Raw genomic sequence first — 26,463 nt, 5'->3', positions numbered from 1 at the left:
CGATTTGCTGAAATGCGTTTTCTCTATGTATTCTGGACCACTGTGATGCTATTGGAACGCATCTAAATTTGTCCCATACAAATAATTTAAACAAAGCCTCTGATATCAAACTTTGATTGTGCTTCCTCATGGAGCCTAGAACTAACGTCGACCAAATGTTGGCCGCTTTTTGCAGTTCATTAAAGATTGAGGCACTGGATTGACACGGCCAAATGAAATCAAGGCAGGTGGCTTTTATTTTCTGTCATTTTCGATGGCGCTAAGTCCCTAAAGTTTTCTAAATGTTGAATTTCCTGGATGAAAGTGTATAAAACTCAAATTAATATAGCAAATTTTGTTCTAGTTTAGACCATTATCACGTGAGGGCTGTTGAAATTGCAGAGTGGATTAAGCAAATGCCTTTTTGCATAAATGTTTTGTCAATCAGTAAATAAGCCTTTCAAAAAGTACATGTACAGTCCTGCAAAAAGTATATACACACTCCCTCAAACAAATTAAATATACAGTCCTTCAATACAAAATGCAAAAATATTAAAAGGGTAGTCAAACTTTACATGTAAAATTTGCTTTGGAATGTTCAAGTAAATAACACTTCCAAATTAAACTAAATATTTCTCTTACAAAGTAATACATACATACATACATACATACATACATACATACATACATACATACATACATACATACATACATACATACGCACGTACGCACACACACACATACATACATACGCACACACGCACGCACGCACACACACATATACATACATACATACATACATACATACATACAAGCTGTTACGAGTTTATGCTCTTGAAACAAGTAACAGAAAAGAGTGAAAGACAACAAGCTTTGTAAAATTTAACTAATAATTTATTTGTTTCCCGAGAATAAAAAGTGAAAATGAGAAAAAAAGAACTTACGGTCTTACGAATTAAATACCAAAATAATCAAAGAAATACAGACCCAAGTCCTAAAAATATAAAGTCCTGAATAAAAGTCAGCACAAGTCCCGAAGAAATCCCAAAATAAGGCGATGACATTTCTGTTATAGCTTATAGAGTACTGATGTGTCAGCAGTCTTACATTGAATCACAGTAATATAATTCCAGGTTTGAATTCAGTTTAGATTCCAGTGAATGTCTTTATTAAAGAATTGTATCAGAGCACTTTTGTATTTCTGGAGAAATTTAATTTAAAAAAGAGATTTCAGCCCAAAACTACAGGTTACAATATATAATATACAACTTGAAAGTGCTAGATATTAAAGCACGAATGACCAAGTCTTAATAATTACAAGATCATATATTTCTCTACTTGAACTCATGTCACAATTAGCAATTTTCAAAAAATGACCTAATTGAATGATCCTGATGTTTACAAAACAATAACCTGCATTATGTATAATTCACTCCGGAAACGATAAATCTTTGACCCAAATAAACAAATTTACCTCTTCGATTATTAACGATCCTTATATTAAGCCCATACACAGAGATAATAATTTAGCTATGTATTAATTGTTTATAATGAATAAAATAAAACGAAGTCAGCTGGAGTGAAGTAGATAATGAACTCAATTTTGGACAAGGCGATGTCCAGCATACAATGTGATATTACAATAGCAGTAATGAAATTAAAAAAATTTAAACTAACGAACAAACAATTAAATTAAATATGCATAGCAATACATACATACATACATACATACATACATACATACATACATGCATGCATGCATGCTTGCGTGTGCGCGTACGTACGTACGTACGTACGTACATACTCTTGTCACTACTACAACAATCCACAAAGAAAATTTGAAAAAAATTGATATTTATATTATTAAAAGAGATCATCACTTGCGACGAAAATACTCTGCGCAAAAATACATTCACCGTACTGTATGCATTAGCCTGGTACACTGAATAGGTCAACCATAACAGGCTGTAGGAGAAAGAAAAAAAAACCAGTTGTTTAAGCGTGGTGCGCGCGAGTGGATACTGCAGAGTAAGACCATGGACCGTAAAGTACTGTATTTAGAACTTCTCGTGTTAGCTGGTAAGTCTATTTCCTATACACTTGTGCTTTTGTATGATCACAGACGTGGCATTATAAGATCTATTTCTTGCAAAGTTAGGTTAATTATGCCGGTTTTTCGGGCAGGTGAAAGGATCACGTGGTTGAGTGTGTGTAACAAAAGAAAAAGAAAAAAAATCACATTATGTTCATCTAGAATGTGCATCTTTGGTTAACACTGCACATCCAACAAGGGTTATGCGTAAAGAGTGTAGTTGCAAAAGCATGTGTATTTCTATTAACGGTTTAATTGCATGGTATGAAGTAGACTGACCAGTTTCAGGGGTTGTGCCATCAGGTTACGGCTAGCACACAAGTTAACTGTAAGCATATACGCTTACTGTAACCATCTATCATGTATTTATGTTTTTAAGTTGCAAATGAATCCGAACAAATGCCATACAAAAAATTATAACAACATTATACTTTAGACCTGAATGCTTTTGAATTTATTTAGAAACTAGACCTGGTAACATACGATATATCTACCTTTAAATAAAGATCGGTTTGATTTAGTTTTTTACGGGACAGCATTTAGAGTAAAGTACCTTGCCCAAACACGGTAACTGAACCAGGCCGATGCGGTGGTAGGTTTCGAACTCGCACCCATTCAGTCAAGAGTCTAGCACGTTAAGCACTGAGCGTCCGTTACTCCTTCAAATAAAAGACTGTGGTCATCATACCAGTTTGCTTTCAGTATTAATGTTTCAGTACAAGATGCAAGAATTGTTATCTAACATCGGTAACATAAAACGGTAATTCTGACCATCTCATTTAGTGACGCGACATAAACAAATAAGAGAGAGAGAGAGAGAGAGAGAGAGAGAGAATGAAACGATGTAGACCAGAAACATGCGATCAGTCTAAAATATAACAGTATACAGCATGCATATATCAGTAACGTAGCAAAAGTGTCTCCCCTACCCCCACCCCCAGCAACGTAAATCTTGGTTATGGGCCACCCAATAATTATTTGATGGGAATTTGGCACTCACTTGGCTTAGGTTCTTCTGCAGTTTGGGCGGTTGATATGCCCCTGTCGGATATATATCGGTAATATGCTAGTGTTAGTTGAGACATATATGACGCAGGGTACTAATTCAGTTCCCATAGTAAACCTATGCCAACACCATGATATTAAAAATTCAGTGTCTTAAAATTTCTGAGTGCTCATGATCAAACCTATATTTATCAGTATAGATGAAACCTGGATGTTAGCTTTTGTGTAGAAAAAGGATATGAGCAACGGCATTTTCTCGACCTGCATGCATTTGAAACATGTGCTTTCAATTCCGCACCAAAGAGTCAGGTGCTAATTTTAGTAATGAGTGTTCCAAACTCAAGACTGTTAAATGACTGAAATTATGTCAATAAAACAATGTCTCTATCTTTTTTCACTTACAACTAGGATAAGCTCTCAATAAAGAATATTTTTCCTAAAACATAACTTTCATTATTAACCAATCCTGGCCAGCCTAACCCATATATACTCTGTTTTATGTTCACCCATTTCCAGGCTGGTGCCCTTTTATCATATAATTAGTACCGTGTGCGACAGTTGTAATGAGGACAGTTAAATTGAAAATAGATGTATATAGTAATACTGTTTTACGGCACCTCGTCACAAAGTGGCTATGTAATGCCAACGAAAGTTTAAGTTCAAATTCAGGAAGGTAATCTGCTCCAGAAATGTAAAGCGATTGAATAAATACAGTGTAGCTTGAAGCTACCAGCATCATCATTGATTTACCTTGTTATGCAAGTAAAGAATGTTTGTATTTTTAGTATTCGCCTACCTTTCTTGTTTGTTTGTACTTACCCAACCGGTTTTAGAAGGCATCAAGGATATGTATAAAAAAGGCACACAACGTGGTAATCATTCATTAATTTGTAATTTCTAATCTAATTGACGCCAGTGGGTCATTAACACTACCAAAGGGACGTTTTCAAGGTAGACAACGAGCATGTTGCTGTCCTTTCCAGTTTCTGAAAAAGTCTATTTCAGTGATACAATGAAGGTAAAGGCTGTTGTCTGCAATGTCTTCCTTTAATATTTCTCATAATAATTGAACATTAGCTGGGCAAGGCGTGTAACTCTTATTTACCTGTGTTCAGAATGATGTAACGCACCAAGTTACGAAAATGTGCGGAATTATAAGGAAATGGTTATTTGTTTTTACATTTTTTAAGATCAGTAGGGGTTACAGCAATTGGGGGATAAGCGACAACTGTAGAAGAAGGCCGTTATTCTCTTGCATGAAAGGAAAACAGTATCAAAATCTTAAAACTTTCTCTAGGCGAATTAACACAGGTGTCCAACTATTTTGTTTGAACAAGGAAGTAAGAACTGAGTCTCCCTTAAGCGAACGAGATGGTGACTTTGTTTTGTTAATGAATGTAGGGGTGTTGTGGTCACTAAATACAATAACTGGAGAAGAAGCAGAACTAATATACCCTTCAAAGAATTGCAAAGTCGATATCTATTCCAATTTTTTTCCGAGAAAGTGTTTAGTTTGGTTAGAAAAATAACACTGGATGATTCACACCATACTTATCATCTTGAATCAATGCTCTATCAACCCCTACATTAGTTACATCAACACATATTATAAATGATTGACTGAAATTTGGAGCTGAAAGAAATGGTGCACTCCTAAGTATGGCTTTTAGCATGTCAGAAGATTCCAGACACTTGTCAGACTACTGAAACTTGCATTTCTTAATAAAATGGTCAGGGTTCAGCAATCATGGAACTATTTGAGCAAAATTTACAATATTATCCATCTTACAGGTACTAAGAATTCAGAGATAGCGTTAATTTTTCAGGTTTGACTTGACCTTGACCCACAGTATGCCCCAAACATGTACACAAGCACGGCAAAACTCGCTTTACCTTGAGTAACGGTTAGACTTGCATCAAAGAGTCAATCAAAGAATTGCCGAATGGATTACAAATTATCCATCCACATATTATTGTAGATGATGACGTTATCGATGTTATCTAGATCAGATGTTATCATGCTCATTAAACGTTGGAATGTTGACAGATACGTTTTCATGCCAAATGACATCACTTTATGTTGATCAAATCCATCCGGAGTACTCAAATGATACCTGTATCACTTAAGGAAGACAATCCCTTCCAACATGCAGCCTAAGGGAGGTCATGCTTCGTCGAGTCGGAGACAATGCGCTTGTAATCCGCTCCGCCATCGGGTCAAATGGATGTACATATTGTTTGAGCCCGAAGGCTACCAGGTAAAATGGTGGATTGTATAAAAATAGTGGATTGTATACTTATCACTGTTACAAAAGCAAAACAACAAATAAAGAAATCCCTAAATAAAAGCCCTCATTCACAGGTAATATCCGTTCATTCTTGCACTGTTTTTCACATGTTTGATTCCTTCAAATTAAAATATCCATTTGTAAAATGAAGTCCTATTTTCTGAAACGCTTTAGTTTTCTGTTGAATCTTATACTCTTACACGTGTTGGATATTTATTTATCATCTTTTTTATTCTCTTGTAATTATTATATATGTTACTGTTTGTCTTTTTTGTCGATGGTTCGTTTATTACTTCCCTTCCATCTTTCTTTCGTTCGTTCGTTCATTCCTGCCTTCAGTCATGCATTCGTTCATTCTTATGTCTACACTTTCATCTACCCATTTAAGTGCACGTGTCTTATTTTTTCGTCCTTTTCTTTGTGCATACCTTTTACCTATGACATTAGTAAAAAAATCAAGAGATACGTAATTTCACTCTAAATGATAATTATTTTAAAAATAATCGTCACCACAATTATAAGGCACAAGGTTATAGTATAACTGATAGAATCGTGGTGGAAGCATCGCAGAATATTACCGTGGGGAAGCATCGCAGAATATTACCGTGGGGAAGCATCGCAGAATTTTACCGTGGGGAAGCATCGCAGAATATTACCGTGGGGAAGCATCGCAGAATATTACCGTGGGGAAAATATTCTAAGGGAAGTAGAGGACCGCAGATTGTTTTCTAAGTAATTTTGCACTCTAAGTAATATCTCTCTCTCTCTCTCTCTCTCTCTCTCTCTCCAGTAGAGTAGACCGGGTCTGTCTTGGATAACAATGTCTTATATATCGTGAAAGAGAAAACAGTATAAAGAGTGACTTATTATCATTACTGCAGACGAGGATCGCGTTTCGCAATAAAAAAATAGAGTTCCTACCCCAAGGACAACCCGATAACATGTTTAAGGTGACCCTTGGTTGAATTCAAACTTGTGCCCTAACAGTCACGATCATTTTACGCTAACCACTGAACTGTTATATGAATGGGACGGTTTGTTTCGATGCAGGCTTAATTTCGAAATTTTTTTTTCTTCTTCCCTTCATTGAAAGAATCATGAAGTACTTCTGTTACATAGCACGCACTTGTGAAACTCCTGTCACTGTTTTGAAATCAAGTGTATCTGGAAAATTTATCTGACTAGAAAGCACTTTTAAAAAAATAATAAGCCCGCCAAAATAGTATGGCGTCAGACCGTACGCTTGTCTGTTCCTGTGAGTGACTCGAGTTGCCAGCAATCTACAGTTGCCAGACTTAGTGGATATCATGTACTTATGATAAAGAAGAATCCTATTGATTTTGGAGCCAAAGGGTTAAATGTCAAGGTCACTGACTGAAAGAAGAAATTTTGGTCTCGAGTGATCCACCGTCTACAGTGTCCAGACTTGTGTTGATGACTTGTACTTGGAGAAAGCAAGAACCATAACAATCTAGAGGTCAAAAGGTGTAAGGTCAAAGTTCAATGTCAGTTTGATGCAAAAGAAGACAAATGGTTTGCACAGGACATGTAATTTTTCTCTGCAATTTACACTTACCAAGGTTTCTTCGGTAGCTTGCAGTAAAATCCCATTGTGGTGTCTGAGGGTAAATGGTAATGTCAGCTGTGATTGAGAGAATAAAAGTTCTTTCCACACAATAACATTAATTTTGCATCACGTTCATGGACCGAACTTTTGGGATGGCTTCAAAGCTCCACATTAAAACGTTTTTTTAGTACTTGCATTTTTCACGATTGGAGAAAACGTCTGCTCGAAAAACTGAATTTCTGTAGCCATGTTTTGATTTTACCTGTTGCTTTTGTTGATCAGTATACTACAGTCAACGAGTTTTTACGTACGAAGAAACTGATTCTTTTTTATTAGTTTCATTTTCCAGTTTTAATCTCATTTTTCTCATTTACTCTTGTTTATAAAAGAGGTCTGATTTTTTTAATGGAAATGAATATGGAGTATGCGATATTTACTCCAAACGTGCAGTATTATGTAACTAAAAAGACGTACAAATCATAAAATTAGTATGCCATATTCCTCGGAAGGGACTTATTTTCAAATCTCATCCAAATATTTCAGCGTCACAAGTACTAGCGATCTGAAACAGAACCTTCACATTCAAGAAATATGCATGAAGGCAAATCGTACTTGAGTGAGCCGCGGTAGCTCACCAGGTCGAGCCCCGGATTCGTATTAAAGAGTCACAGATTCAGTACCGCCCAGTCCAGCACAGGTCGGCTGCCTCGGCGTGTCCTTGTTCGAGGCACTTAGTTCCCATAACCTGGGCATGATGTAGCCAGTAATATGGGATATTCAGGACAGAATGTGTTGTTGTTGTTGTCGTAGGGTTTAACGCCATTTTCAGCACACGATAGGCTATACATGGCGGCCAGTATTAATGGTGGAAGAAGGACCCTGGAAAACCCGGAAAGAACCAACGACCCACGAGAAGCTACTGGCAAGCTTTCCCACATACCCACATTGGCTGAATCCGAGACTTTAACAGCCGCAGACATAGGTGAGATAGCAGTGATCCGTAACGGAGAGCGCTTTAGACCACTCGGCCACTCGGGGCCCCGGACAGAATGTGACACAAATATCTGCAGTCGACTTTCCAACAAACTGCAGTGAGAGCAAGAGAGACAGTAATATGTTTTAGCAATATGAAGATGATATTGGTGAAATATTTCAGTATGTATGGATACAATCTTTGGACGCAAAAGAGATACTGTCTTTCCTTGTTACGTTGTGCTAATTGTGCCTTAGTCCACTTTTTTTTTTATCAGCGTGTTCGTGTATGACCACGGCGTTCTTCTGCATGCTAAAGAGTAATGGTAAAGGAAGTCATGTTTTTGTACGTTTCGGAATTATACGCGTATATTTTCCTGAATGTACGTATTTTAAATAGTTTTACTAATGCTGGCAGGATATCACTAATATCGGTAGCACTCACGATAAGATGCAGGTGGCGAGCCTATAAGGTATCGGTAGTATTGATTCGCATACTCTTTCATGTTTGAGTCACTCTTTTGCGTTACGTGCTATTGGGAAATTCACAATGTGAATTAATAATATTAACAGCATCCATTGATATTTTCTGTTAGCGGCCAGCATATGTCATAGTGCACAAACTGTCCTTCTGGGAGTAGTTAACGATAATAACCTTCTTTGTGGTTTGGTCTGTGGAAAGATCACAGTCCTCACTGAGCCGTGCCGGTGTGGGAGTGGGGGGGGGGGGACGGGATAAATACATTTTTATTTCACCTGGGATATGTATGTGGGGTACATAAATATACGCAACAGGGGTCAGTGGTCGTACCAGGACAATGTTAAAATATGAATAAAAGTATCAGACAAATCTCTTAGTTTAAGATTATTTTCTAATATGTGTTTTCGGCTTTCAAATTTGACTCGTATTATTATTATTATTATTACTATTATTATTATTATTATTAATCCATCTATGCGGCTTAAGGTGAGATAATCCTCATTGACTTAAGTAGGTCACAATTGGCATTACATGGGTAGTCGTTAACTTTCGCATTTTCACGAATCAGCGAAGTTATAATTTACGGTTACGTCCATAAATGGTGGTTTGCCTTGATAATGCAGATTAAAGAAAGCGACACAGTTAATTACATAGATCTGTGTTGTAACCGTCTATTTGCATATTTACATATATTAGCACACAGTTACACACAACAGGGAATATTGTGTACTACTTCAGTCTTGCAGTTAAAAAGGACGGAAAATAGTAAGTAATAATAAGCCACTTTTTAATAGGAACTTGATAAACACGGGTTTCGTCGATTGAATTAGGTCACATTGACATGTACATACACTTTTACTAATGTCCACTCCACACAGAAATGGGATTTACTCAAATTACCGTTCTGATGCTGTTCTAATTAGTTATTCATGTTTACCATGAGTTGCTATCCCAAAGGCACATTCTTGTAGAGTGCAGACTATTATTAGCAGATTTCTTTCACGAGACATTCTCGTATGTACTTCACTTGACTTTGGTGATTTATTTAGTATGCGTTCTTTCTTATGGATGTCTTCATTATCTGGACCAAACCACAGTGCCCATCAAAGCATTGTACATGTTAAAAAATATGATCTTAAGTTTTCATTTTCTTGCTTGCATTCATAGTAATGTCAGTAATTGCAGCGTGGGCACTTACTGGCAAGTTCCAGAAGCCAGCTCCACTGGAGAAGATAGAGTAGATCCACATAATGTATGCCCATCCCTACCATATATGTACGCTCACTTCCATGTATACATACGTAAAAACGCATACTCCCATAGTTTTGTACGCTCGTCCCCATGTCTACGTATCAATCTATGCACTTGCCAATATTTACACATGTATGTACGCTCACCACCATGTATACACACATGTGTACGCTCGCCACTACGTTTACTTACACATACAGGATGTGTTTTTGCTCTACAGTAACAACCGTAAGGCACTGAATATGCATATTTTGTATTGCTTTGCTATACACGTTATGCACAATGTTGTTTAGGAATCTCAACCGACACACGTCTGATTCTAGAGTCTCAAAGGGGTTACCCAAATCAATTTCTTGAAGTATGCGATATAGATAGAAATATGTGTTTTGACTCATGTATAGCTTACCAGAAGCCGAATCATTTTAGGCTAATGAGTTTTGTTGACCGATTCGTGTTATACCGCGAGTAGTTTGACAGTTATTTGCATAGACTTTACGTATGAAACATTATAATATTATCGATGACTCATAATAAAGACCATTTACCTCAAAGAGACCCGTAATCACAGACGCTACGTGATGATCGGTTGTTCCTTGTATATCTGATCATGATTGCCATGGAAACAAACGCGTCTGGCCTGCAGGCATTATTGAGCTGCCTTTATCATATTTTAGGATGGAAATCTTGAGTGGAAATCTAATTTTATGAAAGTATAAAACACTTGATAAGATATATCTTTACAGATTCAAGACGTATCGCCATGTTTTACTCAGAGGTCTCGCTAGGATTTAAAGTCCAGGACTCCCATTTTGGTAAAAATAGGAGTCCCACCATCAAAAGTTGCAGTCCCTTCTTTTCTACAGAATCAACACAAACGTGAGTGCATCTGTTTTAAGATGGGGAGGTTTTCATAATGTAATCACTCACTTTAATATAGTTCATTACAATAGTCCATTGACAGGATTGCAAATTTATGGTTTATTTATTTGTCTACGAACTTGTAGTAATTTTAGGCAATAGTTAAATAGTATTTGATTTGCCGTTTATTTCTCTCCGTATTTTCGCAAATACGTGTCAAGTCAGAAAACAGCTTAGACCTTAAAGCGCATCTGGCGAATTCCACACCATGGCATTGTCCCATACGTTTCTGACCTACATAATTTGTATTTTAAAGTTAAATCTAATAAACTAATACCTAGGCTTTGCTTTCAGTGATTTGTATATTTTTCTGAATATATTTGCCCGATGATTTACGAAAACAGACAATCTAATAAACTGGTACATCCCTGATTTAGCCAAGTCTGCCATTATTTCCCGTTAGGCCTACTGGTTCACTTAGAGTTTCAAACTAATTTTATGATGAAATAGTGTACAAGAGGCAGTTAATATATATCCAGATCACCGATTTTGATCTTAAAACACAAGTATGTATGTTTTTATCATCAAAAGATAACATGCAAGAAATTGATAGTTGTTACCTTAGTCGGAAAAGGGTTAACGGCCAATCAGCTATCAAAACATATAATTGTGAATGGGCAAGAGTTTGTTTATCAACATAAATTGATATCCAAACTAGGCCTAGCAACTGATGTCTTAATGAATACATTTCGCTGCAACACTAGAACTAACCGGGCTAAGGCGAGGGGCATTTAAAAAGAATGGATGGTCAGTCAATGTACTTCTTAAATAATCACAGGGCGAAGTCGTTTTCGCTTCCTAACAGAAGAAGGCGAAGTTGACATTTTTATGCGACTTAGTCACCTACTTCGCCTGGTAGAGTGACCTCTGGTTCTCCCCCCAAAAAAACTGAAAATTAGAAGAACTATTGGTTGCCATTGAATTTAATTTCTACATTCTTTATAACACAGACATAGCTCTTATTCGTCCATCAGAGTGAGACTGAATTTTGTTAATCCAAGTAACGACTTATTCCAAAACACTAAGCTAAGCATCACCTACTTTCTTACACTTAGCTACTGTCCCATCCGAACTATCAATACTAGCATCTTTAGCACTCTTCTGAATCTCGTTATAATCTTCGTAAGTTTGCCCTTTAACCCCCAAAATACTGATCCAAATTTAGGAATGGCATTTTATCTAAGTCTCAACATGTCTTGATTCTGAGGTCACGTGCGCTGCTTTTTCCGCTACATTCGGAAATGAACACAATAACGAAAGCTAAGGTTGTTTATTTGATATACTTTTATAAATGACCACATGTACATCTCTGGGTCTTTCTGCCTCAGAATTCAATCATTGTAAATATCAGTACATTGTCTCACAAGGCCGCCAGTCAACGCATTTGAACTTGCCGCCCAGCCATTGTATCATGTTCGTTTTGATGTACTCTTATAATGGCAACATGTATGTACATCAAGGAGTCTTTCAGTCGCTGAATTCTGTGATTTGTAAATATCAGCACAGCTAATTGATCAACACATTTTCCCCCACAAAGCAGGTGGCTGAAGCAGGACTCGCAAATTTTTGAATTTTGCCGCACACCTATTAAATGCATACGGAGGACTCCCGCCTCAGTGAATTTCTGCGTCTCAGATCAAAAACTGGCGTCCAAATACGCGTAATTAAGCGTTTCCGAGACCTCTGTTTACCGTTCATAGCAACGAACACCTGACAAGCTGTGAAACGCCTCTACGTGTATGAGCAGTATAGGTGTGTGTGTGTGTGAAACAAGTATCGATCTTTGCAAGTAACAAGAGCAAAACTCGTTCGTGTGTGTGATTTTAATTTTTAAGGTAGCTTTAACAAAGATCCAGTCCTATCGCTACGATGTCTACAGTGTGGCAGTTTATAGTGATGTCTAACATTGGGGCATCATGCCGCAGACATGTAGCATTATGTCCCACCCAGTCGCATTATCCTGATACCAGGCCGACCAGTCCTAACACTAACCTCTTAATGTTGAGCGCCAAGCGAGGCAGCTGTAAGTACCATTTTTATAAGTCTTTGGTATGACTCGGCTGGGGATCAAACCCACGACCTACCGTATCCGAGGCGGACGATCTAACCACTAAGCCACCGGAGCGGTCAAACATCTTTGGTGAAAGGAAGCACTTCTCATGCTTCTTAACATCTTTAGCTAGAGAGTTCCGAATGAATAGACCCGAGAAAGCCAAGCTGTTTATTTTACTAATTTTTTAATTTTTTGCAATTCAGTTATGGACTTAGGAAGACGAAAGATGTTTGATGACAATGAGTGTAGCATTGATAGACTAGACACTGTATGCATATTACTTGTCCTTTTACTATACATATCATTTATATGGTTGGTCGTAGAACCATTAGAAACTTTATACATAAATTTAGCCTTTCTTAATCATATTCTTGTATAGATTGTCTTGATCAAATCCTTCGTACATTTGTGGACATTATCAACTCTGTCGCATCAGCCCTACGAGCGATAGTATGCAAATTAGGTAGATAACAGAACGATCAAATATTATGTATCAACCGTACGTACAATAATAAGCAATATTGGTATATAACTGGACGCTTGTATGATGTGTATAGACACAGCATAATACAAGTAGATAACAGGATGATTACGTGCTGTGTGTGTATCAACCCTACGTACAATAATAAGCAAGACATGTGATATAAGAGGACGGCTGTATGTTGTGCATCATCTCAGCATCAAAATAGTAGAAAATACAGGTAGATAGCAGGATGGTTACATGCTGGGTGTCCACCTTTCGTAAAACCCAGAAAAACAAAACAAACTGTAAAACTCCCACCACCGGTACAACTATTTGGAAAGTTTAAAAAATAATTATTCTGTTGCAAAAAATTGAGTCTTTAATAACTTATTTCCTTAAAATATTTTAAATGTGTGCCTACACTGGGAAACAATACCTTGAAATATTTGACACGAGTACAGGTCGTTAATTACAAGTAACTATATGGCGACATATATTTTTTTTTTTTGGGGGGGGAGGGCTACTTTGCACGATAAATCCGTTTTCGTCATTCTGCATTCGGCCACACATTCACGCATGGATGTGTTTTATCAGACCAAAATATGAACACGTTGTATGCAAAACAACAATATCAATTTGTCAGGGGGAGAAAAAGAACATCGCCTCTTTACTTAATCTATATACGGGCATTACTTTCTGACAGGCGTTGTGATTTGGTCAGAGTAATAGTATTTAAGACCAGAACCAAATCTTTCAATCATGAATGGAATTTTCTACAGGCTAGTTTTCGTTGTAATGTAATGGTTGGTTTTTTGAAAACGAGGTATTGACTGTAGCATAGAACATTAGCCAGCTATCCAGACTTTCTTATTATATTCAATGGACGTAGTCATACGATGTCTTGAACAAAGAATGTAGTAATCAATACCCAAATCTGAGTCCATCACAGCGGCTCCGTATATACATCATATTTGTACAAGAGAATAAATCAGTATGCATACGTGATTGGTCGATATTTCCAGACCAAAACTGACTAGAACGATCAGCGTGATTTCTAATTAGCAATCACATTAAATTCATCAAAGCTATGGAAAGGAAATGCATTTCCGCCCAAAATTATATAATCAAAAGATTTGGATTTGTGAGGCTAATACGTGTCCAAGGGTACATTTGTTTCTAACCTAAATTTTGTCCACAACTGATATCGCTTGCCCAGCGATACTGCATCAGAAAGAGTTCCATGGTTGAATGATGTAGATTAATGTCTGATGTTGTTATCTCGTATTCGATAGGCTCAAATCCACAACCATTTACATCAGGTCACGAGAAACAAATATTGAATTGGTTGATACATTATTGCCACTGTATTGCTTTCTCTAATAAATTGTTGAAAAATAATTGGGGGAGTGATAAAGGAAATTGTGCGTGTGTCTGTGTGTGAAACCGCTGGGCAGGGGCTTTGTAGAATTTTACTACTACTGTGTTTACATATTTTTTTTTTTGGAGGGGGAGGGGCGCACTTGTTCATCCCCATTCCCCCAGCTCCCTGAATCCAACCGCTAACATATGTGGAACATTATCACGTTTCAGAGCTCGGTAGAGTTTTCGTGAATATGTTGATTTAAATTCCATTGACACCATTTCACTTGGCATTTTCATGGTTAAACTAAGAGACAATTACGTTAAACATTTTACAGATAATATTGAAAGAAAGTAAAGCAAATGGTACCTGTCTTACTTTACCTCACTTAGTATACAAGTAAACAAGAAGTCTGTAATTGTCAGGTATCTTGGCTTTCATATATATATATATATATATATATATATATATATATATATATATATATATATATATATATATATTCTAGTGATATGGTATCGCGTGTCATAAACTTAGCGATCGGCGAATAAGTAAATAAAAACAATGAACTTAAAGATATTATGTCCATTTCGTGTTCCTTGTTCAATATTAACATACATCTAATTTCCAGTTTAAATCAGATGAGGGGGCAGGAGCCAGTTTTTATGTACAAAATTAATACCGCAATCAGCGACCTAGTATAAAAAAATCATAAAAAATCAAATACACAAGTGAGGTCAAAAAGGTCCATATTTTTAGATACCTATATTAAAATAAAGCATAAGAATAGTATTCATTTGACCAGAGAAGTCAATGGCAGTTCATAGCAGAAGAAGTTTATGCACCCCAACCCCTATTTTATACATGCATTTTTCACATCCAAAGGCCATTTTTGACAGCATGTGGTGCTCACAGTGCAAACGCAAGCTCTTTCCCTGGATGAAAATTTTGAAAAACATTGTCTGCTAAATAGTTTGATGCAATTCAGAATAGTTGTCATCCAAGCCGTTTTTGAGATAATCTACTTGCCTTGAACCCACGTGTCTACTGCTATGGGAGGCTAGCTCTTCGTCCTAGCCGACTATTGGTATTTCACTATCAACATAGTGCAGAGCAACTATGGAAAGTGTACATGCCTGACGTCAGTTTCAAGAACAACACAAGCCCGAAACACCTAGTTCACAAATATATTCATATCTATAAATAGTAAACAATAATAGCTGAATAAGTCACACCATAGCCTTAAGTTAAGAAATTTGCCAGGGGCCAATTTACGAAACTGGACCCTGCCACCTGATTGTGAGAAAGATGATAAACAGGCGCCATGTAGATTCCAGGTTATCCAAGGGACATTATTCTGACATCACTTTAATTTAATTTGATAATATATTTGTTGTACATACATTCATATGGAACTATTTTTGAAAATGCATTGACAGATTTTATTGTATATTCAAAGACTTTTAGAAGGTATTGATAAAATAAATAAAGAAGCTTTGTGACATACACTTGCAAGTTGGAAATGTGGAGTAAAATGTTGAAGCAATATATATATATATATATATATATATATATATATATATATATATATATATATATATATGTGTGTGTGTGTGTGTGTGTGTGTGTGTCTTGTCTTAGGGCCACGTAAGGATGGGAAGATGCCTTCGATTGCCCATTAGGGGTACTTCAGGGTTGTGTTACGTCACCATTACTTTTTTCTCTGTGTTTGTATGACCTTCAGAGTACATTGTCTAATGACAACTATAGTGTAGATATTAATGGCATATAAAAAAAAACTGTTGTGCTGTGCCGATGATTCTGAAACACCACTTGAGATGCAGCGCTTACTTTGTTGACTTGAATCTTATTGTGGTTAATGGGAACTAGAGATTAATTTGGACAACAGAAATGGCGTGGTTTTCGACAAAGAAGGGTACTACGGAAACATGAATATTGTTATTTTGGGAATCGCAGATCAAAAATGGATTCATAATATAAATAACTGAGGCTTGTATTCTCTTCACGCTCTGTTTGGTATAAATTCAAAAAGGTTCTATCTGAACAAACATCTAGAGTATTATTCTCGGTTTAAGTGAAGTTGCTTATGTTTCGAAAATTATCAATTAGAGATAATATATAAAATGTTGTACTGAAATACTGCTTGTTCTATTCTTTGGCGCTGAAATTGTGAGCTTTAGTTATGTGTTTGATGTTGAGAGGTTACGTGCAAACTATTATAAATATGTTTGTTCGATTTGTGAGTTTAGCGCCATTTTTCATCACATGATATCTACATGGCACCCAGAATATCTGATGGATAAAAACCCGGGAAGAAACACAGACCCAAATGAGCTACTCACAAGCTTTTTGTTGCAAGAGTTTGGCTCATGAAATCAAATATATACTCATTTCATATGGGTTGGAGAGGTTTGATACAATCAAGGTGTATGAAATGAAATCAAATATATACTCATTTCATATGGGTTGGAGAGGTTTGGTACAATCAAGGTGTATGAAATGAACAAATAATTAAGAAATTGCTTTTGCAAAGATACATCTATTGTCTACAAACTAATTAAGTTGGACTTTAGTCGAGAACTGAAACTAATTAAGTTAATTAAGTTATACTTTAATCGAGAACTGATAATCTCAGCGAGACAGTCATATATATAGAACTGGAAGAGAACAGCAAGAAAACCCAAATTGATGAGAACAAACCGTAAAACAACGATCCAATCACTGAATAACTATCCAATAGGAGATAGATGAATTCGCATAATTTGGAAGCAAAGCGACCACAGAGGGAGTCTCGGAGAGAGAAACAGCAACGAGAATTAAAAAAGCAAATCAAGCGTTTGTGATGATGAAATACACATGAGCGTTTTACTCGAGACCAAGCTGAAGATATCTCAAAGCAGTTTCATCTGAGTGCTTCTGGAAGCTAACTTCAGGAATATCACAGGGTATGAAATATTCCAAAACAAGTGTCTAAGGAGGGTTCCTGGCATCTTATATCTATATGTCAAAAGAAAGAATCAACATCTCTTGTCCAGATTGGGACGAAGATGGCAGTGGCTGTAGAATATATACCGAATGTTGCTGGACACGCAGCTTAAGATAGCCCTTCGCTTTACCCTGGATGGGAGAAGAAAGGGTCGGACAAAAGACACATGAGTGCTGACTGCAGAAAAACAGATGAAGGAATGTGGTGTGTTATGGAACACCATCGCATTCATTAGTGGAGCTTTCTCCTCGACGCATTATGTGCGATTGGAGGCTCGGCGAGGGACGATGTACTTAGCCGAGAACCATCTCTAGATAATATTTCCCACTCATTGTCTGTTAGCTTATTTTGAAATATGGATGGTGTCAGTAGGGATAGATCAAACTACATACCACGAAAGAATTTGTCTCATTTGTGAAAGTTGATGCCATTTTGCTTGCGATTGTAGAGCTTTTGAGCAGCTACATAAGCCGTATTTACCTAAAAGTCTTTTTGTAAACCATTCAGAGGATACGTTTTTATCTGCACTGTAAATAGAAACAAACGTTCATGGAACTCAGCATGTTAAATTTTATTATTTGCACTAAAGCTTAGAAAGGTATCCCGGCATGATTCTTTTGATGTAAACAATGACGAATAATACTATCATAGCGACTTATTTGTTTATGCACATTTCTTTTTTCTCTTATTCACATGCTCGTTACTAATTATTTATCTACCCTGTAAAGAAAATGTAGATCTTATTCTACGATCTTAAACATAGAAAGGAAATTTCGAGCATATTGTATGGTAAACCCTGATGAATAATAACGACATGGTGCATCATAGGTTTATGTATCTTAAACATAGAAAGAAAACTTCGAGCATATTGTATGGTAAACCCTGATGAATAATAACGACATGGTGCATCATATGTTTATGTATCTTAAACATAAAAAGGAAACTTCGAGCATATTGTATGGTAAACCCAGATGAATAATAACGACATGGTGCATCATAGGTTTATGTATCTTAAACATAAAAAGGAAACTTCGAGCATATTGTATGGTAAACCCTGATGAATAATAACGACATGGTGCATCATAGGTTTAAGTACATTATTTTCATTTCACCGATGTGCCATCTTAAGTGACATTAGTATATCAAACTTTAAGCATTCTTAAAAGAGGTAAGGCAACAATAGCAAAAGGTATCAAGCTCTCGGTTTTTCATTTCATGTTTGAATTGTCTTATTTTGTTGTGTTGAGCTCTTCTTGTCTCAGCTTCTCAAAATCGTCTTGTCCCCTGTTCATGTACTGTTTTCTGTTTGTGAATTTCACAGATACCTTACAGTCGAAGAGCAGACTTAATCAACCGAATCCCGTTTGGATATCGTACACAAATGAACTTATTGGACATACTCTTTACCCAATACCTCCATCTTCAATTAACTGCTGTATTTGCAAATAATGTGTCTGTCTGAATCTACATCAAATGTATCTGTTCTATGGATGACGTGTATATCTTCACTAGAGACATATACTTATTCCGGTCTTCATGTATTGATACAGCCTGCACACTCTCCATCACGTTTACAACTAGGCTTACAGTCTTCACACGCATTCTTGCTAGATGCACGTATTGATTGCTCATTTACCAGAGAGGTACTCGAAATGACAAGAAATAAAGAAAGGAAAGTAGTCTAATGTGAATGAAAAATGTTAGTAGTTTGGGAATTAAAGCGTAGTTTTGGGGTATCCTTGGAAAGAAGGTGATAATGCCGATTTAAAAGTCCGAGTGGATTTATTGTAATGGACCAAGTGACTAACATTTACGAGCTCGCTTGCATTTTCTTCCCCTGGCAAACCCAAATATGATTGGAAACATCAGAATATCAATACATAGTAAAGAAGATAAGCCAAATTAGAAAAGCGATAGAAACAAGATATTTCATTCTTATTTTACTTTGCAGAAATATAGTAGAGAAAATCTAGTGTTTACCAATCGTTTCCGATATCATTTCTATATTATTTTTGTTATTTAATTTTCCAAAAAATAGGCTTTTCAGTATTTACAAAGTTCATTGGACGGCTTTGTTTAAACGTTCAGAGTGTCTCTAATCAATTGGCATAGCGAATTTTCAATGAAGAGTGATTCTCATTGATTTTCTGTTGTTATATACATCGTTCAGTGCACACAGTGACTTCAGTAACTTGTAATTCCAGATAGAAAACAGTAGTTTAAATTTCCTTTTTTATTTGTTTATTTAGCACAAGTTAATATCGAACGATAAAAATTCCGCATATTCATTATACTCCCTTCATAAGCATAGCACATATTGTAAGTTTGTCCTTCCATCTCTCTGGCAACAATTTAGTTTGTGACTGAGAAGAAAAGTGTTTTCCTCACAAATAACTCGTTTTCCGAGTTTTACAATTACCAATCGTTTGGTATGTCTTGCACTTCGGGTAAGGAAGAAGACCATATTAAGTTTCGCTGCAGCTGATTGAACAGAAACGGTTTCTGTATAATTTCTGTTCTCGACTATTCATGTTCCCCAAAATTTGTCGATGACTTTGGGTAAGAAAAAAGCCTCTCGATTTGGGGTAGTAAGGTCATAGGTTAAGATCACTGTTACTGAAGAAAGAAAAAAATATTTTTTCCTTAATAACTTTAGTTCTGCATCACGTTCCTTGGTCAAAGTTTGTGGTGTGCATGCATTTTAAGTATGAAAGAGACCAATTGATTTTGTTGTCAGGAGGTCAAAGGTCAAAGTCTTTGTGGCTCAGGTAAAAGTGGGTTTTTAAAATAAAGTTGTTCTAGAGTATGTTCTTTAGCTAGAATTTGTGGATGGCTTGCATTTATCTTAATAAAGAAACCTGTAGTTTCTGGGATTTAGAGGTAAGAGGACACTTATGGAAAATCTATTAATGTTTTTTTTGGCATATTAAATATAGTTTAAAACCCAGTACCTTGGCCACAGGTCAAGCTCATTGAGAAGCGTTGGTCAGTAATCTTTAGAGTCAGTCATAGGAGTTCCTACATAGGATGCTATCAAACATGAGGCTTGCACATGAGGTGCTGCTCACGGCTATCTTGTTTGTCTTTACTTTGTTGAACACGCTACAAATTTATTTGCATAAATGTCACTTTTCCTGATTGAAACAAACAACGTTTATACTGCTCATTTTTCTTCTTTATACTCTATGCGTTTCCCATATATGTCTTAGTATTTGGATAAGCTAAAATAACAAACTAGGATTACAAAAAAAAAAAAAAAAACATTATTGGGAAAAATTTAAGTTGAAATTAAATTAAGCGCCAAATTAGAACTAAAGACACGTTGAGATGCAGCTATCATCGTACTTAAATAAGAAGACAACAATAGGGCACTTGATAGCATATAAAACAAGGACAGATAAACAAACAAAAAAGCTAACACAAGCATTTGCCGTACTCGTCCTGGGGGCTGATGGGTGAAGTGTTATTTAGAGTCTGATATTACAGTTTAAGTCTTTACCATTCCAGGATAGAATTAAAGATCTAAATGAATTAAAAAATTTAGTTGCTCTCTGAAGTAATTTGGTAGCTCATTACATATAATGTCAGCCGCATATCTAAATGATTTCGTGAGGTTTTAATTCATGGGACATCTAAATTATTTGAATATTTTAAGTTCTATTTATTATTTTTAAAACATTAAATCATCGGAATAGTTCATGGCCACAAAAAGGCTAACGGAACGGCACATGATTACTCACATTTTAAGTGTTATCACTAGAGACAGTCTTTGTGTGGTATAATTAAATGTTATGCGTACCAGTCATTCAGAATTGTGAAAGATCTGCATCTGCATTTAGCTCTTAGCTTGCTCTTGTAAAAAAAAAAAAAAAAAAAGGGTCAAGTGTCCCAGACAAAACCAATTGTGAAGCTCAAGGGTCATAAATCCGAGACGAGACGACATTTTCACAAAACCCCGCGGGGGGGGGGGGAGGTAGAGATGGAATAAAGCAATACAGCTGAGATTACCATCAGTTTGTATGTAGAAGATACAAGTATATTGATTCATTGTTAGATACATAGCCATGCAATAGCAAATAAAGGAATATGACGAATATAACTGGTTAGTAACTGATAGCATAGGGAATAACATACATGAACAATAAGGCCTCCTTGACACAAGATTGCATAAATAACACACCTGAACAATAAGGCCTCCTTGACACAAGATTGCGTAAATAACACACCTGAACAATAAGGCATCCTTGGCACAAGATTGCTTAAATAACAGACATGAACAGTAAGGCCTCCTTGACACAAGATTGCGTAAATAACACACCCGAACAATAAGGCCTCCTTGACACAAGATTGCGTAAATAACACACCTGAACAATAAGGCCTCCTTGACACAAGATTGCGTAAATAACACACCTGAACAATAAGGCCTCCTTGACACAAGATTGCGTAAACACACCTGAACAATAAGGCCTCCTTGACACAAGATTGCGTAAATAACACACATGAACAATAAGGCCTCCTTAACACAAGATTGCGTAAATAACACATGAACAATAAGGCCTTCTTGACACAAGATTGCTTAGGCTTTGGGTCACCTAGGAGTAACTTGTAATTTTGTAGGGTGAAAAGACACTACATTTGGTAAGACATAAAACAAACTCATTTTAAATGACATGGAAATTCTGTATTATTCCAGTCTTGTGTAGATTTTGATAAAGAAAGAGTCCATAATTAGATGTTCATTAAAAATGCACTGGACATATATCAGCAATTAATAATAGACCTTGGACAGTGAATTTCATGTATCGTTTCCTCATAAAATAATCTTTTTATCATGCATGAAATTAAGCTTTTATCTAATATGTCTCGAGTACGAGCTTCATAATGTCAGTATATTGGAGACCAGTTAAACTCTGTTGGTCAGTCGGAGGTTGCGACCGGACTTAATACATGCTCTTATTCCATAATGTTGAACTGGTCATTATTAACATCTGTTTATGTCTTCATAAAGTGATATAAAAAAATTTAAATGGTTTTATAACATCGCAATGTCCGACAAATGAGTGCAAGATGCAGTCATATTCCGTCCCAATCCACCAATAATACTTTCCATGTCGAGGTTTTCTTCTCCAAGGTTTTGGTTAATGGCTTCGTAACGCTTGGTAAGCGACCGGTGGGGGTGGGGGACGGGGCAACAGTCCTTTGTGCCGACTCGAGAGGGTTGATCAAAGTATCGTCTATGTTCATTGTCTGGGGTGGCAGTGGAGTTGCTTTAATGAGATCCTGCCCCGTGCGCCAAATGTCCTAGTTAAGGCATTAATTAGCGACCTATAGATGAAAAACGAGGGAGTGATTTTTTTTATACAGGCGAGCGTTATTTTTATTTAATTTTTGATTTTTCTTTCTTTAAATTAATTTATTGGGAAAAGAGTATTTGCACTAAAGTATTGTTTTTCACACGTTGACATGAATTGTCAATGTACAGTCTCCAGCATATCTTGATTGATTAGTTTACATCAGGGCAGATGCCTATTTTGTGTGGCTCCGATTTAAACAAAAGCAAACGTGGTGCTCGTAATTGTCCAGTTACAATTAATGGATCATCACAAGGCGTTTGCACATGAAACCTTGTAGTTCTGACTGGAAGATGTCACGAAGAAATGGAAAGGATTTGGTGTCTCATTTCTTCACATTAGTTGATTGAAATCTCAATCTGCAATTATCTGATTACAGAGCATCTCTCTTATTACCATACATATGTAACAAAAGGTCACGGTAATAAAAAAATTCACATTATATTTGGTTACTTTTTGCTTTTTGTTCAAGACCATGCAAGCCTTGTTTGTATTTTTGCCGCCTGCATACATACTTATATACCAGGAATGTTGAAACTTGGTGAGCATTTTGATAAAGCTCTGCTCTCACATGTCATTAGGTCATTGACGTGGGTTACATTTCGAGTGTGATGTGTTAGAATACTTAAGCACGTGTCGATATGCATATATGTTAGTACCAGATCCTTACAGCAAAAGAAGCGTGTGACTATTACCGTATGTACTCGCTTATAAGACGATCCAAAATGAAAACAACAAAGATAGCATAATTAGTCCGCAGACCAGGGTATATGTTGCTTGTTCAACTAATTGATCCTACCAAAACTGCACAGACTCAGATCTGGGACTGTGCATTTTACAGTTGGACTTGACGTTTAAGCGATTATATACGGTATTTCGTCTGTTACTGGTTTTGCGGTTAGTTCGTAACCCCAGAACACGCCAAGCCCTCAGGATTGCAAGGAACTACGTCCAGAAGACCGCCCGCCGCTGTGCCAACACCTACTGGCTGAACCTTTGCAACAGTAAACAGACAGTTGCTGACACCGGGGATACAAGAGGAATGTATGAGGGTATCAAAAAGGCGACAGGCCCCCCAGCTACAAGACCGCCCCCCTCAAGTCCAAGACGGGCGAAGTCATCACAGACCAGGGAAAACAACTGCAGCGATGGGTTGAGCACTATCTCGAGCTATATGCAACCCAAAACAATGTCACTGGAACTGCCCTGGACGCCATTCCAGACCTGCCTGTCATGGAGGAGCTAGACACACAGCCCACCCTGGAAGAGCTCGGAAAAGCCATCGATTGCCTTGCCTGTGGGAAGGCTCCTGGAAGCGACGGCATTCCGCCTGAAGTCCTCAAGAGTGGAAAACCAGCACTGCTCCAGCCCCTACACACACTCCTCTGCCTTTGCTGGGAACAGGGATACATCCCACAGGACATGCGTGACACCAACATCGTCACTTTGTACAAAAACCGTAGCGACTGCAACAACTATCGGGGCATCTCCCTCCTCAGCATCGTCGGAAAGGCTTTCGCCCGTGTTGCCTTGGCGCGCTTGCAGATCCTAGCCTCCAGCGTCTACCCAGAGTCCCAGTGTGGATTTCGAGCCGGCCGGTCAACTGTAGACATGATCTTCTCACTGCGTCAGCTGCAGGAGAAGTGTCGTGAGCAGCAGATGCCCCTCTACATTGCCTACATAGACCTGACGAAAGCGTTTGACCTGGTTAGTCGGAGTGGACTCTTCAGACTCCTGCAGAAGATCGGCTGCCCCCCACGTCTGCTTGCTGTCATTGTGTCGTTCCACGAGAACATGCACAGCACAGTGTGCTTCAATGGCGCAACATCTGAAGCATTCCCAGTCATCAGCGGAGTCAAACAAGGCTGTGTCCTTGCGCCGACTCTCTTTGCCATCTTTTTCTCCATGCATCTCCAGTTCGCATTCAAGGACTGCAGCGAGGGAGTGTACATCCATACCAGGGCTGACGGCAAGCTGTTTAACATCGCCCGTCTCCGTGCTAAGACTAAAGTCACAGAGGTACTCATCCGTGAATTGCTCTTCGCCGATGATGCAGCCTTGACATCACACACGGAAGATGGACTGCAGCAGCTGGTATGCCGCCTCTCCCGTGCTTGTAAGGAATTTGGACTGACCATCAGTTTGAAGAAAACGAACGTCATGGCGCAGGACGCAAACTCCCCTCCCTCTGTCACCATCGATGGGTACAACTTGGAAGTTATCGAGAACTTCACATACCTCGGGTCTAACATCTCCAGCTCACTCTCCCTTGATTCTGAGGTGAACGGCAGGATTGCCAAGGCAGCAGCAGTGATGGCCAGACTTAACCAGAGAGTCTGGCACAATCCCAACCTCACAGAGAAGACCAAACTGCGTGTCTACCAAGCCTGCGTACTCAGCTCACTTCTCTACAGCAGCGAAACATGGACCACCTATGCAAGACACGAGAGGAAACTCAACAGCTTCCACCTGAGATGTCTGCGGCGCATTCTGTACATCCAGTGGCAGGACAAAGTACCCAACACAGAGGTTCTAGAACGCGCCAACATGAACAGCATGTTCTCCATGCTCAGCGAGAGGCGCCTTCACTGGCTTGGCCATGTCAAGAGAATGGACCCAGGTCACATTCCCAAGGGCCTGTTATATTGGGAGTTAGCAGAAGGTGCACGACCAACTGGAAGACCACATCTGCGCTACAAAGATGTTTGCAAGAAGGATATGAAGACGGCAAACATCAATGTCAACGACTGGGAGAGCTGTGCAAACAACCGTTCCAGCTGGCGTCTAGCTGTCAGGCAGGGAGTTCAAAACGCAGAGGAAGAGAGAAGAATAAAACAAGCTGAAAAGAGAGTTAGAAAAAGGATAAGCAAAAGCGTACTTTGGAGCTATGCCATCGTCTCCCGTAGACGGACGGATGCCAAGAAGACTGGTTTTGCGGTTAGATCGTAACCACACGAGCGTTTGACACGCTATATACATATTTACCCTTCCTAGAATAATGAATATTGGTAGGGGATTACTTACGATAAGTACTACACATTTGTTGCAAAAGAGTTGCATGTGACCAATATGTTATGCTTCAGAAGCTTGTTTAAATTGTGTGGTTAACATTCATTTTCTGGTGGTTGTCTTTGAATCATAAATCTTGATAATTACACTCATTTCTGTTAGTAATACACACTTACAACCAGAGAAGGTCACTGTGACCTCTGGTGTATGATTTGTGTTTAGGTCATGACCGCATATATTCTTCCGTTCTATATGCATATGTACATCCTTGCCCACACAGAAGGCAATCTCTGACCAGTGAAGTTGAAAGTAAACTATTCAGTCTTATAATTGCCAGAAAAGCAGATGGCATTGAGATGTGTGGCAAATGCAGCCACAGTATCTGACAGATTTAGTGGTGGTGGGGTGGGGTTTACTTTGGATAATTAGACAGTTTTAGCCGTTTGATTACCCTCTCCAATATGCAGCCCTTTTTCCAGTAATAAAAGGAAATAACCAAAAAATGGCTCCGCTTTAACCAGAAATTAAGCAAAAACCATTTCCCCTGTTTAATGACGTAATTTTGACGTTAATTAAAGCTGAGACGTCCACCAGTGGCTGTGGCAGAAATCTCTTTTGTATAAATTAAACAAGCGGAACGACTATCCCTGCTGACGGACAGTACCGT

The 26,463-nt window shown here is 37.8% G+C and overlaps 1 protein-coding gene across 1 annotated transcript in view; it reads left to right on the top strand.

Moving 5' to 3' along the window:
• The first annotated feature begins 1,917 nt into the window (after nt 1–1,917).
• The window catches only part of LOC149800060 (uncharacterized), an 87,880-nt gene continuing 63,334 nt past the window's right edge, over nt 1,918–26,463 (top strand). Inside the window, exon 1 of the mRNA XM_089959613.1 lies at nt 1,918–2,058. Coding sequence (XP_089815739.1) covers nt 2,016–2,058 — 43 coding nt within the window. The 5' untranslated portion in view covers nt 1,918–2,015. The remainder of the gene's footprint in view (nt 2,059–26,463) is intronic.

Source organism: Sinohyriopsis cumingii, chromosome 5 (genome assembly GCF_028554795.1).
Source record: "Sinohyriopsis cumingii isolate HCF-2022 chromosome 5, ASM2855479v2, whole genome shotgun sequence".
Classification (NCBI taxonomy): domain Eukaryota; kingdom Metazoa; phylum Mollusca; class Bivalvia; order Unionida; family Unionidae; genus Sinohyriopsis; species Sinohyriopsis cumingii.
Note: the sequence above shows the minus strand (reverse complement) of the source record. Positions and strands in the feature narration are given on the sequence as shown.